At 35.3% G+C, this 24,216-nt stretch overlaps 1 protein-coding gene and 1 long non-coding RNA gene across 3 annotated transcripts in view; one reads left to right on the top strand and one right to left on the bottom strand.

Moving 5' to 3' along the window:
• Nucleotides 1-24,216, top strand: part of LOC140533438 (uncharacterized) — a 37,581-nt gene that overhangs the window by 4,864 nt on the left and 8,501 nt on the right. The window lies entirely within an intron of this gene.
• Nucleotides 15,229-24,216, bottom strand: part of RELN (reelin) — a 553,318-nt gene continuing 544,330 nt past the window's right edge. For both annotated transcript variants that reach the window (XM_072653135.1, XM_072653136.1), the window contains one exon: nt 15,229-16,359. In XM_072653135.1, the coding sequence (XP_072509236.1) occupies nt 16,263-16,359 (97 nt within the window). In that variant the 3' untranslated portion in view covers nt 15,229-16,262. The remainder of the gene's footprint in view (nt 16,360-24,216) is intronic.

Genomic DNA, 24,216 nt, shown 5'->3' with positions numbered 1-24,216 from the left:
GCCAGGAGTGTAGAATTGAATCAAAGGCTTAGCAATAATCACCAAAGACAGTATGCATGCATTCAGTCAGCTTGTTGAATAATTACCAAGTTAATAATAAGCTCTGTATACATGTGGTAATTTTTGGCATACCTCTTTTGCTTCTACTGACGTATTTCTTACATTTTTAGTTTTTTTGGGGGGGGGGTTGTTGATATAAGCTGTGAATTCTTTGTATAAAGCACATAAATGTGTTGTCCTATTGTAGAGGTCACAAATATTTTTGTTTTTTGGTAATAAATATGTTATGCTATCTTTTAATGATAAAATAAGGCCTGTGTCTTAGAGGAAGCTACTGAAGTGCTTTACTAGTAATTCATGCACAACTGAATTTTTTGAACCAATAATAATGGATCTCATCTCTCCCATTTTACAATTTTGCAAAGTGACTCATTTTAGTCACATTTCTTGGTATGTCTTTTCTGTAATTTATCACAGTAACAGTGAGAGGGTAGAAATAAATATTTCAGAGTAAATTGCATAGAAATGGTAGTTACAGTTATGGGAGTATATGACAGCATTCAGACAGGCTGAGTGAACAGGACTGATAAACGATGATCAGATGACTTTCTTTTAAACAATGGAAGCAGAGTTTCTATAAGATGAGGAAGAGTCAATTCAGGGAATGAGAGGCCTATGTGGAATATGACATTAGGAATTTTTGGAAAACCAGAAGGAACAGGAGGGTACTGGGTGGGGGCAATGGAAAATATTGAACCAGAAGCAAAAACTCTGAATAGGAAGGAAACTTCTTTCGACCCAAACCTGAATAAGATTCCTTTCCAGAGCACACATGATAAATGGACATCCAGATTTTATATGAAAACCTCTAGTGAAGTAGAACCCAGTACTTTGAGAGGCAGCCTACTCTTTACCTACATTGGCAGAAAGGTTGTCAGGAGTGACCAAAGAAAAATTTCAGCCATTTTTCTATTTCTTCCTTGTACATGGAATAACACCTTTGATTTCCACTTTTAGCAACCAGGGGATTGGTTGCTATAAATTGTGTGTGTGTGTGTGTGTGTGTGTGTGTAATTTTTTATTTTAAATCTAAATACAAAACAAGAAAACAAAAAAAAAACCTTTTCCATGTATGCAGCAGAATATGAGAGGACTAAATTTAAAACAATACATTTCTGTTTCATGAGAACCTATTTAATAAATACTGCATCTTGTTTTCAGAGCTACCCAGTCTTTCTTTGCTTCCTTTTAGATTTTCCTTTGTTCTCTGCTGTGCACTTTTTAATTTATTTTTTTCTCCTTCCACCTAGGGCTACAATTAAACATGGACATATATATATATATATATATATATATATATATATATATATATATATATATATATACATATGGACATATATGTCCATATTAATTGTATATACACACACATAGATATCTATAAACACATACACACCTGTACATACACATATACCTATATGTAAAACCATTCTATGTATATTTCTGTATGTCATTTCTTTCTCTGGAGGTGACTAGCATCTTCCTTCATAGGTCCAGGTTTTTCCACATTTTTCTAAATCAACCAGCTTACGATTTCTTATATCATAGCAGTATTTCAACACAATCATATCCTATCTGAGAAATTGTCTATGAAAGTTTTTGTGTCCAATTTTCTGCTTTCTTTCTATTCTTGACTACATTGATTTCATTTATTCAAGAAATTTTTAATTTAAAATAATCAAAGTTATCCATTTTACATTTCAACAAGGCTCTCACCTTATAATTAAGGTCTGGTATTGTTGGATTTCCTTCCTTTAGTTTCTTTGAAATTCTTGACCTTTTGTTTCTTCCAAATGAATTTTGTCATTTTTTCTAACTCATTAAAATAAGTTTTTAGTAATTTAATTGGGATGGCATTGAATAGATTAATTAGGTAAAATTGTCATTTTTTAAATTATATTGACTTTAGCTACCCATGAACAATAAATATTACTCCAGTTATTTAGATCTGACTTTATTTGTATCAAAAATGTTTTATGTTTATGTTCTTGTAGTTCCTGTGTCTGTTTTGACGGGTATACTTGATATTTTATACTGTCTAGTTATTTTAAGTGGTCTAAAACAATATTGAGTAATATTAGTGATACGTCATGTAGTTCCCCTATTTCTCTCTTTTAATTAAATTTATTTTGGTCTTAATTTTGAGGTCATGATTACTACTTCTGCTTTTTAAAAACATAATAAATTCAACTCCAGCCCTTTATTTTATCTCTCATTTTTATTGTGTTTCCTGAAAGCAACATATTTTTGAATTCAAAATTTTTCAAATATATTTTATTTTTTCCCAATTACATGTGAAAACAAACTTAAACATTCTTTTTAAAGTTTTGCTTTCTAAATTCTGTCTCTTGTTCCTTCCCTTCCCCCTCCACCCCCATGAGATGGTAAACAATCAGATATTGGTTATACATATATAAACACATAAAACATTTCTGTTAGTAATTTTGTACAAGAAGACTTGAATAAAAAAAAGAGTAAAAGTGAAAAATAGCATGCTTCAGTTTGCATTCAAACAATATCAGTTCTTTCTCTGCAGGCAGTATATTCCATCAGTCCTTTGGGATTGTCTTAAATAGTTGTATTGCTGAGACTAACTAAGTCATTAACAGCTGTTCATTATACATTCTCGTGCTTCTGCTCACTTCATATCAGTTTGTATAAATCTTTCCAAGTTTTTGAATTTAGATTTTAATCCATTCTGTTCCCCATTTCCCTTTTATGAGTGAATTCAACCCATTCACATTCCAAGCTATAATTACTTATAATTTTCCATCTTCCTATTTTCCCTCACTATCCTTCTTAACATATTTACCCTGTTTCTCCTTACTCATCTAATTTACTTCTGTTGGCTATCTTGCCCTCCTATTCCTTAATCTACCCATCCCCCTAAGAGTTCCTCCCTTATCCTCTCTCCCCCCATCTTAATCTACCTATTTTTCTAAGTTTTTTTCTTGTCTCCTCCACCTACTAATTCTTAATCTACATACCCTTCTAAGAGTCTCTCCTTTATCCTATCCCCTAGCCTTCTTATTTCTTTCCAGATTTAGAAGACTTTTATAGTCTTCTTCCCTTCTAAGTATATATATTGTGTCCTCTTTAATCCATTTCCTTTGAGAATAAGGTTCCAGTACTAGCAGCCGCTCCCCACCATTTATCCTGTATCAGTTCTTCTTTTCATGCCTCACTTGTATGAGGTAATTGATCCTTTTTTACTTTTCCCTACCTGGTTTTACTTTTTAGAATCACCCCATCATACATAGTTCAGCCCAAGTCCTTCTTTCAAACTACTCAAATAATGATGAAGTCATAAGAGTACTGATAACATTTTCACATATAAGAAGTAAACAGTTTGACCTTATTGAATCCTTTGTAATTGGTCTTAATGTTTACCTTGTATTTCTCCTTTGTCTTATGTTAAATTTTTCATTAAGTTCTGCTCTTGTTGTCACAAACTCCTGAAAGTCTTTCAATTAATTAAATGCCCATTGTTTTTCCATTCCAGATTATATTTAACTTTGCTAGCTAAGTTATCCTTGGTCTTAACTTCAGCATTTTTGTTCTATGAATATTCCAAGATGTATAGTCTTTTAATGTAGAAGCTGCTAGGTCTTGTGTAAACCTGATTGTAGCTCCATGGTATTTAAATTGTTTGTTTCTTCTTTCTTGCAATATTTTCTCCTTGGGAGCTTTGAAATTTGAATTTGAGGAAATATTCCTCTTAAGTTTTCCTCCTGGGATCTCTTTCAGGTGGTGATTGGATTTTTTCCATTTCTACTTTACCTTCTTGTTCTAGACCTTCAGGGCAATTTCCTTTAATGATTTCTTGTAATTTATCAAGATTCCTTATTTGATTGTAGCTTTCAGGTAGTCCTAAAGTTCAAGGTTTGATTCTCTTCCATCTGTTCTGCAGATCGGTTATTTCTTTGAGATGTTTCACATTCTCTTCTAGTTTTTCATTCTTTTTCTTTTATTTTATTATTTCTTGGTGTCTTATAATGTCATTTGCTTCCCCTTGCCCAATTCTAGTTTTCAAGGAATTATTTTCTTCAGTTTTTGATTTTTGAAGTGGGCAAAGGGAAAAGGGGGTGGTGATGAGAGGATAAGAGAAGGACCCTTAGAGGGGTGGGTAGGTTAAGGAATAGGAGGACAAGGCATCAGGTAGAAGTAAATTAGAGGAGTGAAGAGGGATAGTGAGGAAAATATGCAATAAGTAATTATATCTTAGAATGTGAATGGGATGATTTACTGGTAGGAGGAAATGGATAGCAGACTAAGGATTTGAGTTCAACAATATTTGCTTTTAAGAAACAGTAAAAAGGGAGAGACACCCACAAATATAAAATGAAGGGCAGAAATTATGTGACAGAAACACCACAGGAGTAGTAATCATGACCTCAGACAAAATTAAAACTAAAATAGACTTAATCAAGAGAAAAACGGGGAAACTGCACTGTGTCACCAATGTTATTCAGTACTGTTTTAGACCATTTAAAATAAATAGATAGTATAAAATACTTGAGAGTATACTTGCCAAAGCAGACACAGGAACTATAGGAACATAAACATAAGCCACTTTTTATAGAAATAAGGTCATCTAAATAATTGGAGTAATATTTATTACTCCAATAAATGGTAGCTAAAGCCAATATAATAAAAATATGACAGTTTACCTAACTAATCTATTTATTCAATGCCATCTCAATTACTAAAAATTATCTTACTGAGTAAGAAAAAATAACAGCAAAGATCAGTTGGAAGAACAAAAGTCAGGAATTTAAAAGAAGCCAAGGGAAAAAAGATATAAAGGAAGGAGATTTAGCAGTATCAGACCTTACATAATGTGAGAGCATTGTTGAAATGTAAAATGGATAATTTTGATTATTTTAAATTAAAATTTTCTTGTATAAATAAAATCAGTGGAGCCAAGATTAGAAGGAATGCAGAAAGTTGGGGAAAAATAACTTTCATAGACAATCTCTTAGGATGTTATTGTGTTGGAATATTAGTATAGGAAATGATGAGCTGGTTGATTTAGGAAAACAAGGAAAGACATGGACCTGTGAAGGAAGATGCTATCCACCTTCAGAGAAAGAGATCACAAGTGGAAATATGCATAGTACAGTTATGTATATTATGTATATATTTATAGATATTTATGTATGTATCTGTATCTATATGTCTCCATATTTAATTGTAGCCTTTTTTAAGGTGGGAGTGGAAAGAGAGGGAGGGAAATAAATTAAGTAAAAAAGTGCATGATAGAGAATAAAAGAAAACCTACAAGGAAGCAAATAAAAACTGGGTAACTTAGAAGACAATGTGTTACCTAGGTTTTCTTGAAATGGAAATTTATTGTTTTATATTGAATCCTCTCTTATGTTCTGTTGTGTACATGGGAATCCTTTTTTTTCTTTTTGCATTTTGTATTTAAGTTTAAAATGAATAAAAAATTTACAAAAAATTTTTGATTCTGTGTTTCCAGTTGGTTGACTTTCTTTTAATAATTTTCTTGGGTTGCTTCTCTCCCCCGCTGATTTTCCCTCAATCTCTCTTATTTGATTTTTAAAGTCCTTTTCAGGTTCTTCCAAGAACTCTTTTTGGGCTTGTGACTATATGCTACTTATCATTGAAAATAACTGTTTTTTTTTTTTTTTAGCTCCACTATCTTTCTCTGAGTATGAAGCCAAATCTTCTCTATCTCCATAGTAGCTGTCTGATGTTGGGTTCTTTTGCCTTTGTTTACTCATTTTAATTTTATTTTTAGCAGCTATTAATATAATCGATGTCCCTGGTCTTGGGTCCTTCTTCCTGTTATCTTATGAGATCTCTCCCAGAGCCCAACCTTGGGCATTCTTCTCCACCCCTTGGCCATGGCCAGAGCCCCCAGTCATGATGTATTGCAAACATTCTTGCTCACTGTGGCTCATCTGACTTTGGACTTCAGCTGTCCTTTCTGCCCTGGAACTGAAACTAGGCACTTTGCTCTGCTGCAGGTGCCCACAGCCATCAGGATCCCTGCCCTTCTGCTACCACACTCACTAGGTGACTCCCTGACACCTGTATTCTGGGACTGTGCTTCTGGTCAGCACATCTGTGCTTGGCATCCCTTGACAGTGGAAGCTCCTTCAATCTTCTCCTATTCAGCCGTCTGACCCCCAACACTGTCTTTGAGGTAAAAGTTCCCAAGACTGAGGTTGCCTCCCAATCTAGCTGCCCCCCAGGACTTGTTGTTTTTTTGATTCTGTGGAGTTGGCTGAATGTCACTCAGGCCAAATCTCCAGTCCTAGAGTTTGGGTTTTTCCTGGGGTCTTCCTCAAGTTGTCTTAGGAGGGCAGTTGCTTTACATCAACTTTTATTTATTTCTGCTGCTCTGTATTCCCTCAGGGGTGATGTTCTGTCTTTTTTTTTGTGGAAGAAATCTGGAGAGCTGAAAGTTTTCTGACCTGCTCTACCATCTTCCTAGAATCTTTTCCTTGGGCTATAAATTTCTGATGATTACTACCTACTTGATAACCATTAATGCTCCCTGACCCAGTGACAGTGACCCATGATTTGTTAGTTCTTTTTATATGGTTTTATAAGGCCAGCTGCAAATATTTGATTTGATTTCATTTGAAAAATCACCCCAGTAAATGCTTTGTATATTGAGAAAGGTTGAATGACTTAGTTTTTACTTTTCAAATTAATGCATTGCTATTGCATTGACATAGCCCTCAGGAAAATCGATACATATTTTCCTTTGTTTTTATTTACTATTAACAGAACATTTCTTTAAAAGAAATTATCCCTGAAGTAGTTAATGATTTAGAGACTTTTTTCTGACCTAGGTTAAAAAAAATCTGAAAAATGTTTTAAAAATCCAAGAACAAATTAGAATACATTATATAAGTATACTTAGACTAATTTTACTTTCAAATTCTTGATAACATGAGCATTTTTTCTCCTTCATGTTATCTCTGTTTATTCTACTCTGGTAGAGTTGGTAGATGAGCCTTTGTATCTCCAGGGAAAAATATAAGCAAAGATAAATAATCATAGCTTACATTTTTATGCCTACTTTGTTTTACAAAGTGCTTCTCCCCTCCCCCCCATTATCCTGTGGGTAAAGTGTTGCAATTATTTTTATTTTATAGATGAGAAAACTGAGTTTCAAAGCAATGAAGGGACTTGTCCCTGTGGTAAAACCTGGATTCATCTTTCCATTGCACCACACCCTTTTCTAAGATAAGAGAGTGTTGTTGAGGTGGGTGTTTTTCAACATTCTGAATTTTGATAACTAGCTCCAGTGTGGATTAGGAAGATCTGAGGAAACTAGATGGTTCTTAAATTCCTCACGATTGACGTCTTCAGCATGTGGTTTCAATACTTTGTATGAAACATCATTAATTCCCCAGGCATTATACACTCATTTGTACCAACTCCTTCCCTTCCCCACGCCTACCAAACCACAATTGTATTCCAAAGTATGAGCTTTCCATTCTACTTATGTGGACAATTGAAATTTTGCTGAAAATTGAAGGAAATGAAGTGACTGCCCATATGACTTCTACTCAAAATGGAACCAGAAGAGATGTGAGACATTATAGCATACTAATCATTTCCCCAACACACATCATTTTTTTCAGAGAAAAATACCCCATAAGTCTTTTGGCAAACTCTCATTTTCCATATGTTTCTCCCCTAAAGAAAATTAAGAATGGCAATCATTTATCTGTTAATCGCAGACATAGGAAGGGTATGATAACTCTCAGTGAAAAATGCAAGGCTTGAAGTCATAAGAAGTGGTCTGACCATTTACTTTTTGTGCAACTTAACTCCTCTGAGTCTCATCTGTAAAATGAGCATAACATAAGGCAAATGAGATAATGTATGTAAGTACTTTGCTATATAGTCATAATAACCTTGAGTAAAGAAAAGGTGTAACTGAACTTATTGTCACACAACTTATTGAATTGAACTCTGCATTTTCTGTCAGTAGCTGTGCTTGGTTTCCCAACAATAACACAATATCATTCCCCCGTGTCAAGTACCCCTTGGTGACTTCTCTACCCCTCCCTGCTCTTCTACTTCATTTTGTGTGTTTTCTTCACACCATTAGATCGTGAGCTCATTGTGGGTAGGAACTGTTTGTCTTTTCCTTATTTATACCATGCCCCTGCACCTTGTGTCTTTATTCTTCTCCATACCTTATTTTCCACTTCCTTTTGTGTATTGCCTTCCCCCATTAGATTATAAGCATCTTGAGTGCAGGGACTTTTCTTTTTCTTATTTGTATCCTCAGTGCTTAGCATAGCTTCTGGCACATAGTAGACAGATACTTATTGAATTGAAGAAGATACTACTTACTCTTGAGGGTACTATAATACTCTCTGTGAGTTGGGCTCACAACCTCATTTCCTTGACTTCTCACTTGTACTCATCTTACTTATCCAGTCTGTTGTGGAACCTCTTTATTTGTATCTATGTAATCCCTATCCCAAAGCCCATTGATATGGGACTTTCTCATTATTGGTGGAGATAAATGCCCTGCCCTATGGAGGGGTTGGAATAGAGTTGGTGAGAGGAGAGAAAGCTTCAGTTCTTGGCCAGTCCTCTTTGGGACTATTCAAGCTTCTAGTCCACTTTGGGACTTTCTATAGGACAGTTCCCTTCAAGTCTCCATTTGGGAGTAATCAAGCTTTGAGTCTTCTTTGGGATTCTTCAGTCATTGAATCACTCTAGATGCTCTTGACTTCCAGCTGTGAGAGGGAAGATGGAAAATACCAATCCCCATTGCAAGTTGCTGAAGGAAAAGACTGGGAAAATCTGAGAGGAGCTGGCAGTCTCCATCATATCCCTGTCCTCAGCTAGCTACAGTGGAGACTTCAAAGGTAAGATCAAGGACAATCTCTTTTGGGTGAAGTGACTTGTTTCAATCCCAGTGCAAGAGCTCCTTCACTCTATTGTCTGACATATATCCTCCAATATATACCTTCTCTGATTTCTGTTTTGTTGTAATTTGGATAGGTGAGTTTCTTTGCTATTTTTTATGTGTGTTCCTTGTGCTACTGGTGTTTGGTGGGAAAGGGATCAAGCCTTGGATATAGACCTTGGGATTCCCCTTCCCTTGATAATAATGACAGTGATCAGAAGTTACATGGGACCTGGTCATATCTTTTAGATGAATAATATTTAAGGGACCAGATAGACATACTTCTAGCCTGATATTCATTCTCCAGTAATCTCTTCTCTCTGAGGAGAGCAGAGTGGCCTTTGACCCTAACCTCCTACTTGCCCTCCTGGCAGGAATGAAGATCTCCCTTGGAGAAGGTTGTGGGGAGAAGAGGCTAGATATATCTATTCTGCTTCCCTTCAAATTTTACAACTTCCACAGACATGCACTCCTACAGGTTCTTAAAAGTAGAGTTCTTACTACACAGATGGGCCTCTGGTACACTTACATAACATCTCTCATATGTGTCCCTTCCTCTCTACTCACAAAGCCACTACCCTACTCCAGGTAGTACATTTCTACCAACCTTCTCAGATGAGAAGAAGAGCCAGATGTTCTTCTGAGAGTGCCTTCCATCTCTTGTTGGCTGCAGTGTGTCCTCTGAGGAAAGGTGGCTAGAGGCATCGACTTTTCCATCTGCCCCAAAGGGCTTCCCCCTGCACGAGGAGTCTGCCTCTTCCTGCTACTGCCAAAACAGGTGATGATGTGTTCCATATTTTCAATCTCCTGCTGGGTGCAGCAAGTCCCAAGAGAATGTCTTTCATTTGCCCCAAAACAATGACTTCCATCTGTGCCAGCACAAGAGAATGTCTACCTTGTGCTGCTAACCTGACCTCCCAAAGGGGATGTGGAAAAACTCTGTTGCAGAGAAGAGCAACCTGACCGGTTCCTGTTACACAACCTCAACAGGGCCCTCAGTGCTGCTAGGCAAGTCTACTGAACCTCCCTTACCAACTTGCTATCCCACTCTCCACAGAGGTTCTTCCAAAACTTGCCATCCCTTCTCAGACCTTCCGTGGCTCCTCTTCTGCCCATCTTCTCAGCTGAGAACTTTGCCTCATATTTTACAGAAAAAATTGAGGCCATTTGTCATGAGTTCCCTGTTCTCTCTCATTTGTCACTCAGATGTCTTTTGCTTCTACCTCCTCTTTCACCTGTGTCTTATATGATGAAGTAGCCTTATTCCTTACCAAAGCTAGCTCATCTTAAATTCAATATATCTCAAATAGAACTCATTATCTTCCTCCTTAAGCCCTCCCCCACTTCCTTGTTACTGTAGAGGCCACATCATCCTCTCAGTCCCTCAGGTTTTTAACCTAGGAGTAATCTTTGTCTCCTCACTATCTCTCACCCCCCTATCTAGTCTGTTGCCAAGGCTTTTCAATTTAACATTTGCAACATCTCCTGAATATGCCCCCCTCTCTTCTCTGATACTGCCATCATTCTAGGGCAGGTTCTCATCACCTCATGTCTGAACTATTGTAGTAGTTTGGTAGTGGATCTATATGCCTCAAGTGTCTTCCCCACTCCAATCCATATTCTATTCAGCCACTGAAGTGTAGGACTGACTATGTTACCTCACCCCACACTCAAACTCTAGTGGCTTCCTATCAACTCCAGGATCAAATTCAAAATCCTCTCTTTAGCATTCAAAGCCCTTTGTAACCTACCCCACTGCTACCTTTGCAGTCTTTTTAGATTGTACTCCCTTCCACATATGCTTAGGTCCAGGTACATTGGCCTCCTGATTGTTCCATGAACAAGATGCTCCATCTCTTGATTTTGGGCATTGTCCCTGGCTGTCTTCCATTCCTGGAACACTCACTACCTTCGGCGTTACTACCTTTTGACTTCCCTGATGTCCTTTACATCTCAGTTCATATCCCCTCTTTTACAGGAAATCTGTTCTTTCCTTAATTCTAGTGCCTTCCCTTTGTTAATTACTTCCTTGCTGTTTGTCCTTAACCCTTGAAGAGGACCATGACATCAAGGAGGTGGTGTCATGACATGCAGGTGAATTGGATTTAAGTGAGGAGGGCTGTTCAAAGTCACCAGCCTCACTTTCTCCTCTAGAGCCGTCTGGATCCAGTGCCAAGATATAGATCAGGATGAGTGGAGATGGCCCCTGATGAAGTGGGCCTTCCTATTTACTTAATTACTTCTTATTTATTCTGTATGTATCTTGCATATGCCTAGTTATATGGTATTTCTTAGCACAGTACCTGGCACATTGTCAGTGCTGAATTTTTGATGCTTCAAGCCCTTATGAAGTTCAGTTTAGCTTTGCCAGTGTTTGGTAATTTGTATGGTATTATTTCAGGGCATTAGGAAGGGCTCCATACCCTTGAATATCACTCCTATGGCTGACTTATTACAGATACCTGCAATTTTACCAGGAGGGAATCATCTCCTTGGATTTCTTCAAGAGTCTATGATATTAGAACATAAGCTCATCAGAAAAGGCATCACTTTGAACTAATATTAGTGTGGATTAGTTAACAGCTTTCTGGGAGCAAGACCTTGTGGCAACAGGATACATTCCTGTAGAGTCTTATAGTATGAGGTGGGCAGACTTTAGGATGAAGGGCTCTGAAAGCTGAAATGGGAACTTTGTCTGATCCAAAATTATTATGTAAGCATGCAGGAATATAAGTGTAAAGATAAACTATTCAATGTGTCAATAACAAGGGTTTTTCACTCTTTACTAATCATCTGTTGAACAGCTTTTCAGTATATCTGGAGTACTGCAAGATATAAGCTTTTCTGCTTGTCTTATTGTGATAAAATTTTTCTTACATAAGTTTCTGTGCCTTTATGCATGCTATTTTAATAATCACAAGCTATTCTACCAAATATTTTCTCCACAGACAAAATGTTTTTTATAGGTGATAGGATAGACTTCTCTTTCTGTACTCTACCGTCCTAAGAACAGATTTTGAGTTTGTGTCCCATTTGAGTTTCTAGAGAATGGAATCTGGGTAATAAGGCCACTGGAGAATGGCTATCTCTCTAGTTGTTACTTTAAGGTCTCCAGTGATAATTAAATTAGTGTTAGTTTCTGTTACATATTGAAACCTTTTAAAAAAAACTAGACCATAAAAATTCATTTGTAATAAGATCCCAACTCTTTAATGACCTCTGAAGTGCTTTTGATCACTAGTGAATTTTTCATGACCAAGAAATTAAATTGAGTTCATTCCTATATGTTATACACGAGAAATAATTTGTAGGTATTCTGAAAAGGGGTCATTGTTAAAATTTCTGAAATCATGCCTTTTTAGAATTGGAAGAACGCTTAACTATTATCTGGTCACTTCATCTTACATAAAAGTAAACCAAGCAGCTCAGAAAATTTAAGTGGCTTGACTTTGCCAGATAGATGTTAGAAATTATAATTCTTTATCATCCATCTATCCATCCATCTATCCAATGGTTGATTTCTTGTTATTATATTTCATAAGTTGTCCCTTGAAATAAAATAAAATGGGAAATTTGAGTAGAATCTATGGAGTTGTCTAAAGATGTAAGTCTACTTTTTTTTAAAAAAGGAAAGAGAATTGTTTAATTTTGTATAAATTTTGCCTTTGTCGTGACTCTGCCATTTCAGCCTTGACATTCTTCTTTACCCAGTGGACCTGTCTAGACATAATCCATTGGAATGATATTTCCTTCTATAGCATTTTAGTCCAAAAAAAGGGGACACAGGGAGGGTCCCCAATGAAGTAATCTGAGATTTCATGGCCAATGCAAGAGAAAAAGTGATCATCTCTTGTAGTTGAGTTTTGGTACATCTTTAGTGACTTCAAATGCTCCAGAAAATTCAGTTTCAATTGGAAACTTAAGAGAATTTTTGCTAATGGCAAATCAATAAATAAAATTAAAAAAGTGACATACCTGCACAGTGCCTAGTTAGTTATAAATCATATTCCCTAAAACTCAGGGAATATAAACAAATTCCTAGAAAATTTATCTAATTGATCATTGAGTAATCTACGCCATAAAAATAGTAGGTTGAGAGAAAATATTGCATGTCTAAATATGAAGTATAGTTTCATCATTTTTTTGAGGCTTTGAATAATACTTTATTTTCCCCCAAATATATCTAAAGATATTTTTTAACATTCAAAGTTTTAGGTTCCGTTGTCTACAGTTATTTTAAATGACATTTATGTTTCTATCCCTTGCTGCTGGGTTTTCGTTAGTTATATATAGTAATGCTGATTATTTATGTGCATTGATTTTATAGGTATTTAAACTATTTTATGTTTATGTGGGTTTTATTTTATGTAACAGCTTTGCTAAAGTTGTTAATTATTATTTCAACTAGTTTTTAGTTGATTCTCTAGGATTTAAGAGGCAGTTGGGGTTAAGTGACGTGTCACACAGCTAGAAGTGTCTAATATTTGAATGCAGGTCATCCTGATTTCAGGGCCAGCGCTCTATTCGCTGTGCCACGTAGCTGCCCGGTTCTCTACGTACACCATCATATTATTGTCAGAATGAGAGTTTTGTTACCTCGTTGTCCATTCTAATTCTTTCAATTTCTTTTTCTTTTCTTATTGCTCTAGTGAATATTTCTAGTAAAATATTGAATGGTGATGATAGGCATTCCTGCATCACCCCTGATCTTGTTGGGAAAGCTTTTAGGTTGTTCCCATTGCAGACATGCTTGTTGATGGTTTTAGATAGATACAGTTTATCATTGTAAGAAAAGCTTCATTCGTTCCTGTGTTCTCTAGAGTTTTTTTTTTTAGCATGTAAATTTTAAAACCATTTATTTCTTTAAAAATTTTGAGTTCCAAATTCTCTCCCTCTCTCTCACCTTCTCATTGAGAAGGCAAGCAATTTGATATAGGTTATACATGTACAGTTGTGAAAAACATTTCCTTATTAGTCATGCTATGAAAGAAAACACAGATCAACCCCCCTTCCCCAAGAAAAATAAAGTAAAAAAAAGTATGCTTCTATCTCCTCCAGTTCTTTCTTTGGAGGTGTATAGCATTTTTTCAACATAAGTCTTTTGGAATTGTCTTAGATCAGTGTATTGCTGAGAATAGCTAAGTCATTCACAGGTGGTCATTAGAGAATATTGCTGTTACTGTTTGCAGTGGTCTAGTTCTGTTCACTTTGCATCAGTTCCACGTTTTTATGAAAGCATCCTGCTCATCACTTCTATTAATTTATTTTTAGTTTTCAACATTCACTTCCACAAGATTTTGAGTTCCAGTTTTTCTCCCCATCTCTCTCCTCTCTCCCACCCCAAGATGGCATGCATTCTGATTACTCCTTCCCCAAATCTGCTCTCCCTTCTATCATCAACTTCTGTCTTTCTCCAGAGAATTTCTAAAATTCTATTGACCTCCTGAACTTCTTTCTTGTTTATTTTGTTTTGAGATTTATCTAGTTCTGAGTGGGGAAAATTTGAGATCTTTTACTAATATAGTTTTACTGTGTATTTCTTCCTATAACTCACTAAATTTATCCCTTAAAAATTTGGATGCTGTACCATTTGGTGCATATATGTTTAATATTGACATTACTTCATTGTCTTTGGTACATTTCAGCAGAATGTAGTTTCCTTCTTTATCTCTTTTAATTAGATCTATTTTTGCTTTTGCTTTATCTGAAATCATGATTGCTATCCTTGCTTTTTTTTTTTAACTTCAGTGGAAGTATAATTCTGCTCCAGTTTTTTATCTTTATTCAGTATGTGTGTGTCTCTGTTTCAAAAGTGTTATTGTAAAAAACATATCATTGGATTCTGTTTTTTAATCTAGTCAACTTCTGGTTTATGGATGAGTTCATCCCAGTCACATTCAAAGTGAGCACTTTTTATCTGGTCTCTCTTTTCATCCTATCCTTCCTCCCTAATGTTTTGCTTTTGACCACAACCTTCCCCAATCTGCCCTCCCTTCTATCAGCACCCTTCCCCCTTTCTTGTCTCCCTCCTGTCTCCTTACCTACAGGGTAAGATATTTTTCTATCTTATTCCGTATATTATTCCATCTTTGAGCCAATTGTGAGAATAAGGGTCAAGAGATGTCCATCCCCAAATAGTTTCATTGTCATTATTAGGGATAAGCAAAAACCAGATGTTTTCCCCCATTTGCCTTTATAAACTTGACCAAATCCACCAAACCTTTTTGATAATTTTAAAAACTGACAATAGACAAGTGAAATTTTCTTGACATAATCTTTATTGAAGCATGGAACTTTAGTTTAATTCACCCTAGAGTGAAGTTGGATTTATGATGATAGACAATTCAGGGCTATACAACCATCACACTGTTGCTGGTGTAGGTACAACTTTATCAGAAGATACAAATATGACCCGCAAGAGAAACAAGTCACGAAGAGAACACGATGAAAACGTCCACTGTTTTACAAATCACTCTGTTACCACAAACACGAAATGGCAGTTACTGTTAGTAAATCAGCCACAAGAAAATGGTATTTACCTTTAGATAAGGAAATGGGGAATTTTTTGGGGGGAGAGGGGTGTGAGGGGGTTGTGCTTTATCCACAGTCCTTTAGTAGAAAAAAAATTAGGTCATTCTTATCCACAAAACAACGCTAACCCACAGACATATTGAAGAGTAATAATAAAGGAGATAGCAATGTCTTTACAAGTGTCTTCTCAATCATAATTTTCTATTTACTTCCTGCATGATATCAGAGTGTAAGTAGCCCCAAAAAATCAGCAGCAAAATATTACAACAACATAACAAGTCAATACAGTGCCAATGTGTTATGTTGTAGAAGAGAGTACATAAAGGACAAACAACGATAACTTAATCATATAAAACATGATACATAGCTGAAATGCAGTCCACTTAAATAGCTATGTGACCAAGAATGTTAAATACTGTATTAAATGTCATTTTGAAAACATAAAATCTCTTGTTTTTGTGCTTAAAGTTTTTTTGTTAAACAGTTAGTTGCTTACTTCCAATACTGCCACTGTAACTGATATTACAACAGATCACAATTTTCACAGACACATCAACGTTAAAACATTTATCTATGAGAAAATAAGTCACTTCTCATTAGTTCACAGTGTGAAAAAGTGGTGTACACTCTGTCTGGAGAAAAGCTTTCAGTTATTCATCAAGCCTTTCACAGAAAAGTCCTGATACCAGATGCAGTGCTAGATTTAGAAGATTGGAAAGCAACACATCACATGTTGGGAGGAAAAATAAAACAATTTGTTTCTTCATGGGTATCGTCTAAGTGACCTTCGTCTTCTGTTGTAGAAATGCCTGAGCCCATGTTGTCGTGAAAAATTCATCATGTAATTTTGTTTGCGAGTGCTGTTAAAAGGAAGTGGGGTGGGGATAAAGAAATGTAAGTATCATTTAAAGTAAAATCTGTTTTGGGTCCTAAGTTATTACCTTGTGATTACTTCCTGCCCTCTCTGGCTTCCAAGTCTCAGCTAAAATCCCACCATATACAATGAGTTTTTCCTTATCCCTATTAATGCTAGTACCACCCTCTGATATTGCCTGCACTCTATCTAGCATATATTTTGTTTGAACATAGTTGTTAGCATAGTGCCTGGCACACAGTAGGTGCTTACTAAAGTTTGCTGAATTGATTTATTGATTTATTTTGAAATTTCCTAGGGCAGTTGGATAACTGGGACATTCCTATTCAGGGAAAGATTAACTAAAGACGTATGTGGTTCTTGGGTCTTAATGGAAATTATTATAGCTTGTAATCTGTTATAATCAGTTATCCAAATTGGTAAAGATGTATTCTCTAGCATAAATGAACGGAATCTGTTCTGCTCTTACATTTTCTACGCCTGAATCATTGCTGTTAATATTCACTTGATTCAAATTATATTAAGACAGGAAAGAAGCTTACCCTGTACCCCAATCTGACTCAGTTTTTCTTACTTTACAAGACTTTTATTTTTATTCTATTTATTTTTTTGGTGAGTGCTGTGGGTTGAATTGACTTAGCCTCCCTCTGTTTTGCACACTCATGCCCATTCTCAGAATGCTGGATGGCACTGTGATGCTGTCCTCCTTAAATAGTAGGCAGTTGTGGCCACGTGGATTCTCCCTTTCTCTCTCTCTTTTTTGTTCATCATAGTCTTTAATGTGGAAGTTCCCACTGACTATACAGTGGTTTTCCTTATAATGATGTAGCACTGCAAAGATTCAGGATAACCAGAATATGAGACAGAAGAAGAGGCTGAGCAGATGCTAGAAAAATATCATTACACAGAGAATGTTCTTTTCAAGAATAAGAAACAAATTGCAAGTGGATCTCAGGGCATATTGAGAAAAAACTTAATATACATTTATTAAGTAAGATAAGTGCAGGTAAGATGATAGGTTAAGCTATCACATATGACTTACTTTTTCTCTCCTTACAGTGCATATGTACCCTAAGGTACTTTCAATGAAATATTCTTTATAAGACCACTGGAAGGAAACACAACTCTCAAGCACACAACAAGTTTGTTAGGCAATTGCTAGTGACTCCTTGTACGCTTTTGTAGCTGCCAAAAGTATCTGCCTTCTAAAAAGTCACTGATTTAGGTGAAGGTTTTCGTGGTCTTGAGATTATTTGTAATATCATTTCATGGTACCATAAAAAGCGCCAAATGTATGGATTAATATAACTTTGATAGGTGAAGACAAGAGCTGGACGTTGAATCAGGAAGACATGAATGAATTAAAATCCTGCCTCAGACGCTTACTGTGTGATTTTGAGTAGTTCATTTTACCTCTCTGTGCCTCAGTTTCTTGATCTGTAAAATGAGAATTGGACTTGGTAGCCTCTAAGATCCCTTCCAATTCGAAATTTATAATCCTATACCACAGATATGTTCATCATGCATGTGTTTAGAAGATGAAAAGGTAAAAGATTTATTTTTGAATGAATGACATAGCTCTTTATTTAGGTAATTAGTGACCATAGTATTGGTAAGGGATCTGTTTATGCTAAAATTATTTTTATCTTAATAGAAAAAAGGTAAAATATGAGATTTACCTTTTTAACAAGGGGCATGTTTAGAGGCAAAATAGAAAACTGGGTTTTTAGAAGGGAACAAAAATATTTCTAAGTTACATTTGTACATGAATTTTTAAATCAGATTTTATTTAATCAAAAGCACTATGATCTATTTGACAAGCACTTTTTCCTGTTTATAATAAAGCACAGATATAAAACAAATATTTTCATGAAATATTTAAACACTAATTTTTTCGTAATTTTTTAACCCATGATATTTATATATATTTATGTATATGTACATATATGAAAAAAGTACAAACTATTTCTGGTAGTCTTTTAATTTTCACTTGTGTCAAAGTGCTGGGAGTTACAGGACTGTACACCCAATCTCATCTAGAAGCTATTGGTAGAAAAACACAAGAATCAGATTTTGTCTAAAATTCTGAATTTCTCAGTCTAATTTTAAACTAGGCTATGTGATGTCAGGAAAGTTCTTAACCTCTTAGTCTGCCACTCTCTTAAGAATTAAATTACAATTCTTTTAGCCTTATAGTAGTCATATTGAATCTTTGATAGGAAGTCAGCCAGTTAAAAATATTAATTGAATACCTGCTCCATGAGAGGCATTATGCAAAGCACCTGGGGCTATTGATCTACAATGATAAAGGAAGTTCTTCACCCAGATCTTTGTACACTGATAAAACGACAGAACTAATAAAAAAAATTTTTTTTTCCAACAAGGTCCACTTCTTCCACTTGAGATAAGTCTATTTACATGAACCTGCCAGTGATCAGTTATGATTGATAACTGAGAGATATTTAGCATTAGCAAAATTAACTACTTTTTTGGTGGTTTTGATTGCTTATATGAAGTAGACTTTATTTGTATAGGAAACTTTTTTCCTTTTCAAAACATCAAGTCCATAGTCTTTTTCCATTTCTTTTGTCAGCCTCCTACCATCAGTCTCTGGTGTGCCTCTAGTATGTCTCTCTCCATCTTGCTGAACTGTTCTTCCTAAAATGTTGCTTTCTTCACATCATTCCCTAACTCAAAAACTATGAGTGTGTATCCTCAATACCTACAGCAAACTTCTAGATTCCTTAGCCAGGCAGTCTCCTACAACATCACCATCATCCTCAAGTGCAGCCCTTTGATTGAATCCAAACTTCACAGAACAAAACACTGCACTTGCTTCCTTCTTAGCTCTCTGCCTTAGATCCTTTCCTCATTTCAATCCATCTTTCACACAGCTGCCATATTGGTTTTCTTACAGTGTAAGTTTGTCATGTTACTCCCCTTCTCAATAACTCCTGGGAATAAACTCCTTCAATACTTAAGCTACCTTTCCAATCTTATTGCTCCCTTTTATATTCCCTATGGCCCAGTCAAACTGGTTGCCCATATGTGGTAACTCATTTCTGTGCCTTTGTACTGCTGGCTCCTCCCCCTCTCACCTCTATCTCTGAAAACTTCTCACATAACACCTACATGGGGCTTTTCTTGACCTACCTTCTCTTTCAAAAATCATCATATAATGATATTGCAAATATGTGTAAGTTGCCTCTCCATTAAAATATAAGCTCCTTAAAAGAAAATACTGTTTATCACCACTGCCTGGTATCTTTCAGTGGCTTAATAAATTTGTTAAGTGATCTTTGCCTGAAAATATGAATTAAGAAATGTATATTAATGAAGTTCCAACAATGCTATATAGTATTTGCTCAGTCATTTTTTCTAGTGGTCAAAATACTGACCAATCTGTATTTTGAAATAGCTTCTGCTTTGTGATGTGGTAACGTTAACAGTCTTTGGAGTAGAATAATTCTAACGCACAAGGGTTTTCTAATAATCTACAAGTGCAGTCAGGTTGTAAGTCAGACATTTGGGAAATTGCATTAAAACTTTTTTCCATTTTCTAGAAAGCTACTTAGCTGGTAGAGTCACTGAAAAACTTGCTGCAAGCTTTCAAGTACCTAGCTTACAATCCACGTATTTATGAGAATTTTAATAAGCTTAAAGATGACAGGCTTCTTTTGAGAGCAGTGATCCATACTGCTTTTGTGCCCTGTTTAATGTCTTTTTAAAATAGATCCATGGGCTTGTCTTTCTGATGAATATATAATGAGAGAACCTAATAATGGAAACAGTACTAGGTCTGAAGGAAACTATAAGGATTCAGTCTTTCACCGAGATTATAATGGTAACCAGATTTTATTATAAATTCAGAGAAAGTATGTAATTTGTTACTTAGTTGTTTTTCAGCTCATTTTGAGTTTTCTTGGCAAAGATACTGGAGTGGTTTGTCATTTCTTTCTCCAGCTCATTTTATAGATGAGGAACTGAGGCAAACAGTTGAGTGACTTGCCCAAGGTTACACTTCTAGTAAAAATTTAAGGATGGATTTAAACTCAGGAAGATGAGTCTTTCTAACCCCAGGACAATGCTCTATCAACTGAGCTACCTAGCAGCTCTGAAGTATGTAAAACTTGTCTGCAAGTCACATTTATAAGGACAACATGATCTATCTTCAGTGATTATGGCAGTGGCCAGAAAAAAACAAAAACTCTTCCAGTTATCTTTGATTGGTTGAAAGAAGACAGAATGAACTACAGTAGATCTTTAGAAGCAAGTGTTTTCTGTTCTTTCAGTAGGAGTTTCAGAATTTGGATAGCATGTTGAATTATAAAACACCACGATTCTAGCACAGCAGATACAGATATGGAAAGATCCTTGTAGTCAGTGTGACTCCTGACCCCTTCAGCTTTTATTCTTCAATTTTTAAAAAATCAGGTGGTTTCTGAAGGGGTTCAGTTTCTAAAAAATGGAGGATGATGCAAATTGGGAAAGTAACAGCAACTTTAGAAGCATTGAGACTTTTTAACTAAGTCATTCTTCACAGCCAAAGTAATTTCTGTGTCCCTAGTAAAAACAAAACAAAACAAAACATTGCATTGGATGCAAAGATAAGCTACTTGGAACTGTCTGGTAGCATGGTGATTTGTATTGGTGAATGTAAAGTTAAATGAACCATGTGGACTTTAATATCAACTGGGCTGCCATTCATACTCACCAATGAAATGCTACTGCATTTCTCTGTAGTCAAAGCAATAGAAGCAACTGTGAATCCTATGCTTTCTACACTATTCCTTACATAAAATCCATACCTTCATTTTTCAACTTTAAAATATAAAAATCATATATATATTCGTATATATACATACATACATATGAGTATATACTAAGAGTGACCAACTTGACCCAGAAGTAGGAACTAGAATGGATGGATGGATGAAAGGCTCTTTGTCTATAATGAAATATTGTCTTCCCTTCTAATCCCCCTAAAGAGTTTACTTTTAAACACAGGCTTAAAACAAGTTGAAATGCAATTTTTCATCTTCATGTTTCCTTCAGGGCAGCTCATTAAGATCTGAAGATCTGTATGGGATCAAGGATGATTGACCATGCTTTGTATATGCTATATTGATTCAAATATAGGCTGCATTAAAAAAAATTTAAAAAGCCAAATGTATTTAGCTTACATAAAACCAAAAAGACACATAATCATTTTTTAGCATGTACCTAAATGTTTTTATATATTTGGGGGCATCCTTTTCGGGGGCAACCAGCAAAGTATGATATGTAGAAGTATGGTGTTAAGTTATGGATAGTTTAATGACCTTGACTGACAATTCTTAGTTCACATGAATAAATATTTCAAAGACTGCTAGTAATCTCATTCATTGAATAGACTTTCTTCAGTGGTAAAGTTATCATTTTGTTCCCCAACCCACCCCTCTTAACAGGTGGAATTGAAGAAGCTTCACTACTAAGCATTTCCCAACATTCAGTAATAGCACTTACCTTACTCTAGTGTAAAACCAATGACAGCAAATAATGAAATATAACACAAGTTAAAAAATGCCTTTCAATGCATGCAGCACTGTGATTAGTCATAAAAGTCTGATGAGGCTTAGAGGCAATATAGGATTTTTCATCTCTTTTGAAAATAAAAATGGAAAAAATTATTTCATATTCTTTTTAAACCAGTGTATATAATAATCTTTTTCTATATGATACAACATGCATTATTTGCTCATAGTCATATGTCAAAATACTAAAGCTGTAGTACTACATTTGGCATAAATGTTGTGAATAAAGTACAAATGTTAAGGTAATAATATAACAAGTTCTTATTGTTTTAATTAGCTGTTTTGTTCATTATTTTACAAAATGCTAATTTCTAGAGATAATAAGCAGTGGGCAATAGGAAAGCCCATTAAACTAGATAATAGACTGCAGATTTAAATACAGGACAAAGATACTTTGCAGTAAGTCCAGTATGCCCTTTTTTTTTTTTAAACAAATCATTTGTGCCAAAAATGAGACATTATCTTGAAAATGAATAGCATGATGTGATGGTGATGGCAGAAATAATATACTTATCAAAATGTGATAAATACTTTTTGGATTGTAGTTGATAGTACATTTCCCCCCCTTCTTAGGAAGTCTGAATGAACTTTTGAACACATTTTAAAAGGCTCATATTTTACAAAGAAATTACTTTCAATATACACATGCAAAAATTGTGCCACTTCATTGTGTAGATGACAGGTTGTGACTTGGACTAGGACAAAGGATAATGAAATGTGCAAATGAAATGCATAGTTGGGTGTGGGAAGTTCTTAGGATACAAGCAGGAGTCCCCAGCAAAAAAAAAAATGCTCCTAGATTGGCAGGACATACTCTTTTATCCTAAGAAGAACCGCCCCCAGCATGGATCTTGTGAGGGATCTGCCCAAAATGTATTCACAAATATTTCTTGGAGAGAAAATATTCTATTCTTGCTAACAAATCCAGACATTCTTTCCTTCCCCTCAATTGCTTCATGGTTGTTTCATCCTATATCACTCTGACTTCACAATGTGAAAATTTGCTTACTTCATAGAGTTAAAGAGGCTGTAGTGGGGATGATGCAGTACATTAGTATTTATATTAGCAGAATATTAGGTATGAATTTCATTCTGAAGTACCTTTTTATTCAGTTTTGTTGAGAAGTATCAGAAATGGAAGTTATTTTTTTTCAATCAGCTATTAGACATTGAGCAGGTAAATTAAATGTTCACAACATGTTTAATTTCTGTCTTTTAAGGCATGCCAGTATGTATGCTCCTATTTAGGAAACGGAAATTCTTGTCACAAAATATGTTTTTAAAATCAAACAGAAGTGCTCAAAATAAGACTCATCCAAATACTTACTAGGTGATGTACTCATTTGAGGAGAGGAAGCATGGCGTAGTGGATAGAGTCTATTGGTTTTGTCACCCTGGCAAAGTCACTTAACTCCTCAGTGCTCTAGGTACAAATTACTGAGTAGATGTCAGCCTGCTTTGATAGTGAGAGTTTTCTTATCTGGGTGTAGCCTTCATCAATGATATTAAAGCTTCAGTCCCTATCTTTGTTCATTTAAGATTCATTCATAAGTTTTCAAACTGTCTTGATGCAGTTAAAATTGATTATCAACTAACTATTGCTTTGTGGTTAATATTGAGGGCAGGGGCTGAGACTGAACTCAGCATAAGATACCATGCTTGACCGCTAATTTACTGCCTGAAAGACAGACCAAAAAAAAAAAAAAAAGCAAACCCCAAACAAAACAAAACCCAAGAGTAAAACCAAAAAAACTCTGTGGTCAGTCTTGATTTAAAATACAGTCAGACACATTCTAAAAAATAATACCTAAGCAGCAATAAACATCCTAGACCCTTAGTTTTAATAACATGTTGACAGCTACACTTCTAGGTGCACCATTAGGGAGGTTACTCTTTTGAGATGTGCAAGGCCAATGTTAGAAAAAGCAACTTTCAACTGTTGGGGCTTTCTAGGTGTACTTTTCTATTCCTAAGCAAACAATGTTTGCTGCATAAGTAATTGGAGATAGTTTCAGAAGGCAGCATGAGAGCTGCTTAGGTACTTTGGTTCCCTCTGCTTTTAATTGTTATTTAAATGTCATTGTGTTTTTATATTTATTTTAGACACAGAAAATGAATGAATGAATGAAGTTAGCTTACTAAACTATCAAATTACAAATTAGCTGACAAATGCTAAAAATATACTTGGAAAATATATCGTGGCATAGAAATGTTAAATAATAAGACAAATGGAAAACATCAAAAATATGGTTCTGAAAATGTAATTTCCT

The sequence above is a fragment of the Notamacropus eugenii genome, chromosome 3 (assembly GCF_028372415.1).
Source record: "Notamacropus eugenii isolate mMacEug1 chromosome 3, mMacEug1.pri_v2, whole genome shotgun sequence".
Lineage (NCBI taxonomy): Eukaryota > Metazoa > Chordata > Mammalia > Diprotodontia > Macropodidae > Notamacropus > Notamacropus eugenii.
Note: the sequence above shows the minus strand (reverse complement) of the source record. Positions and strands in the feature narration are given on the sequence as shown.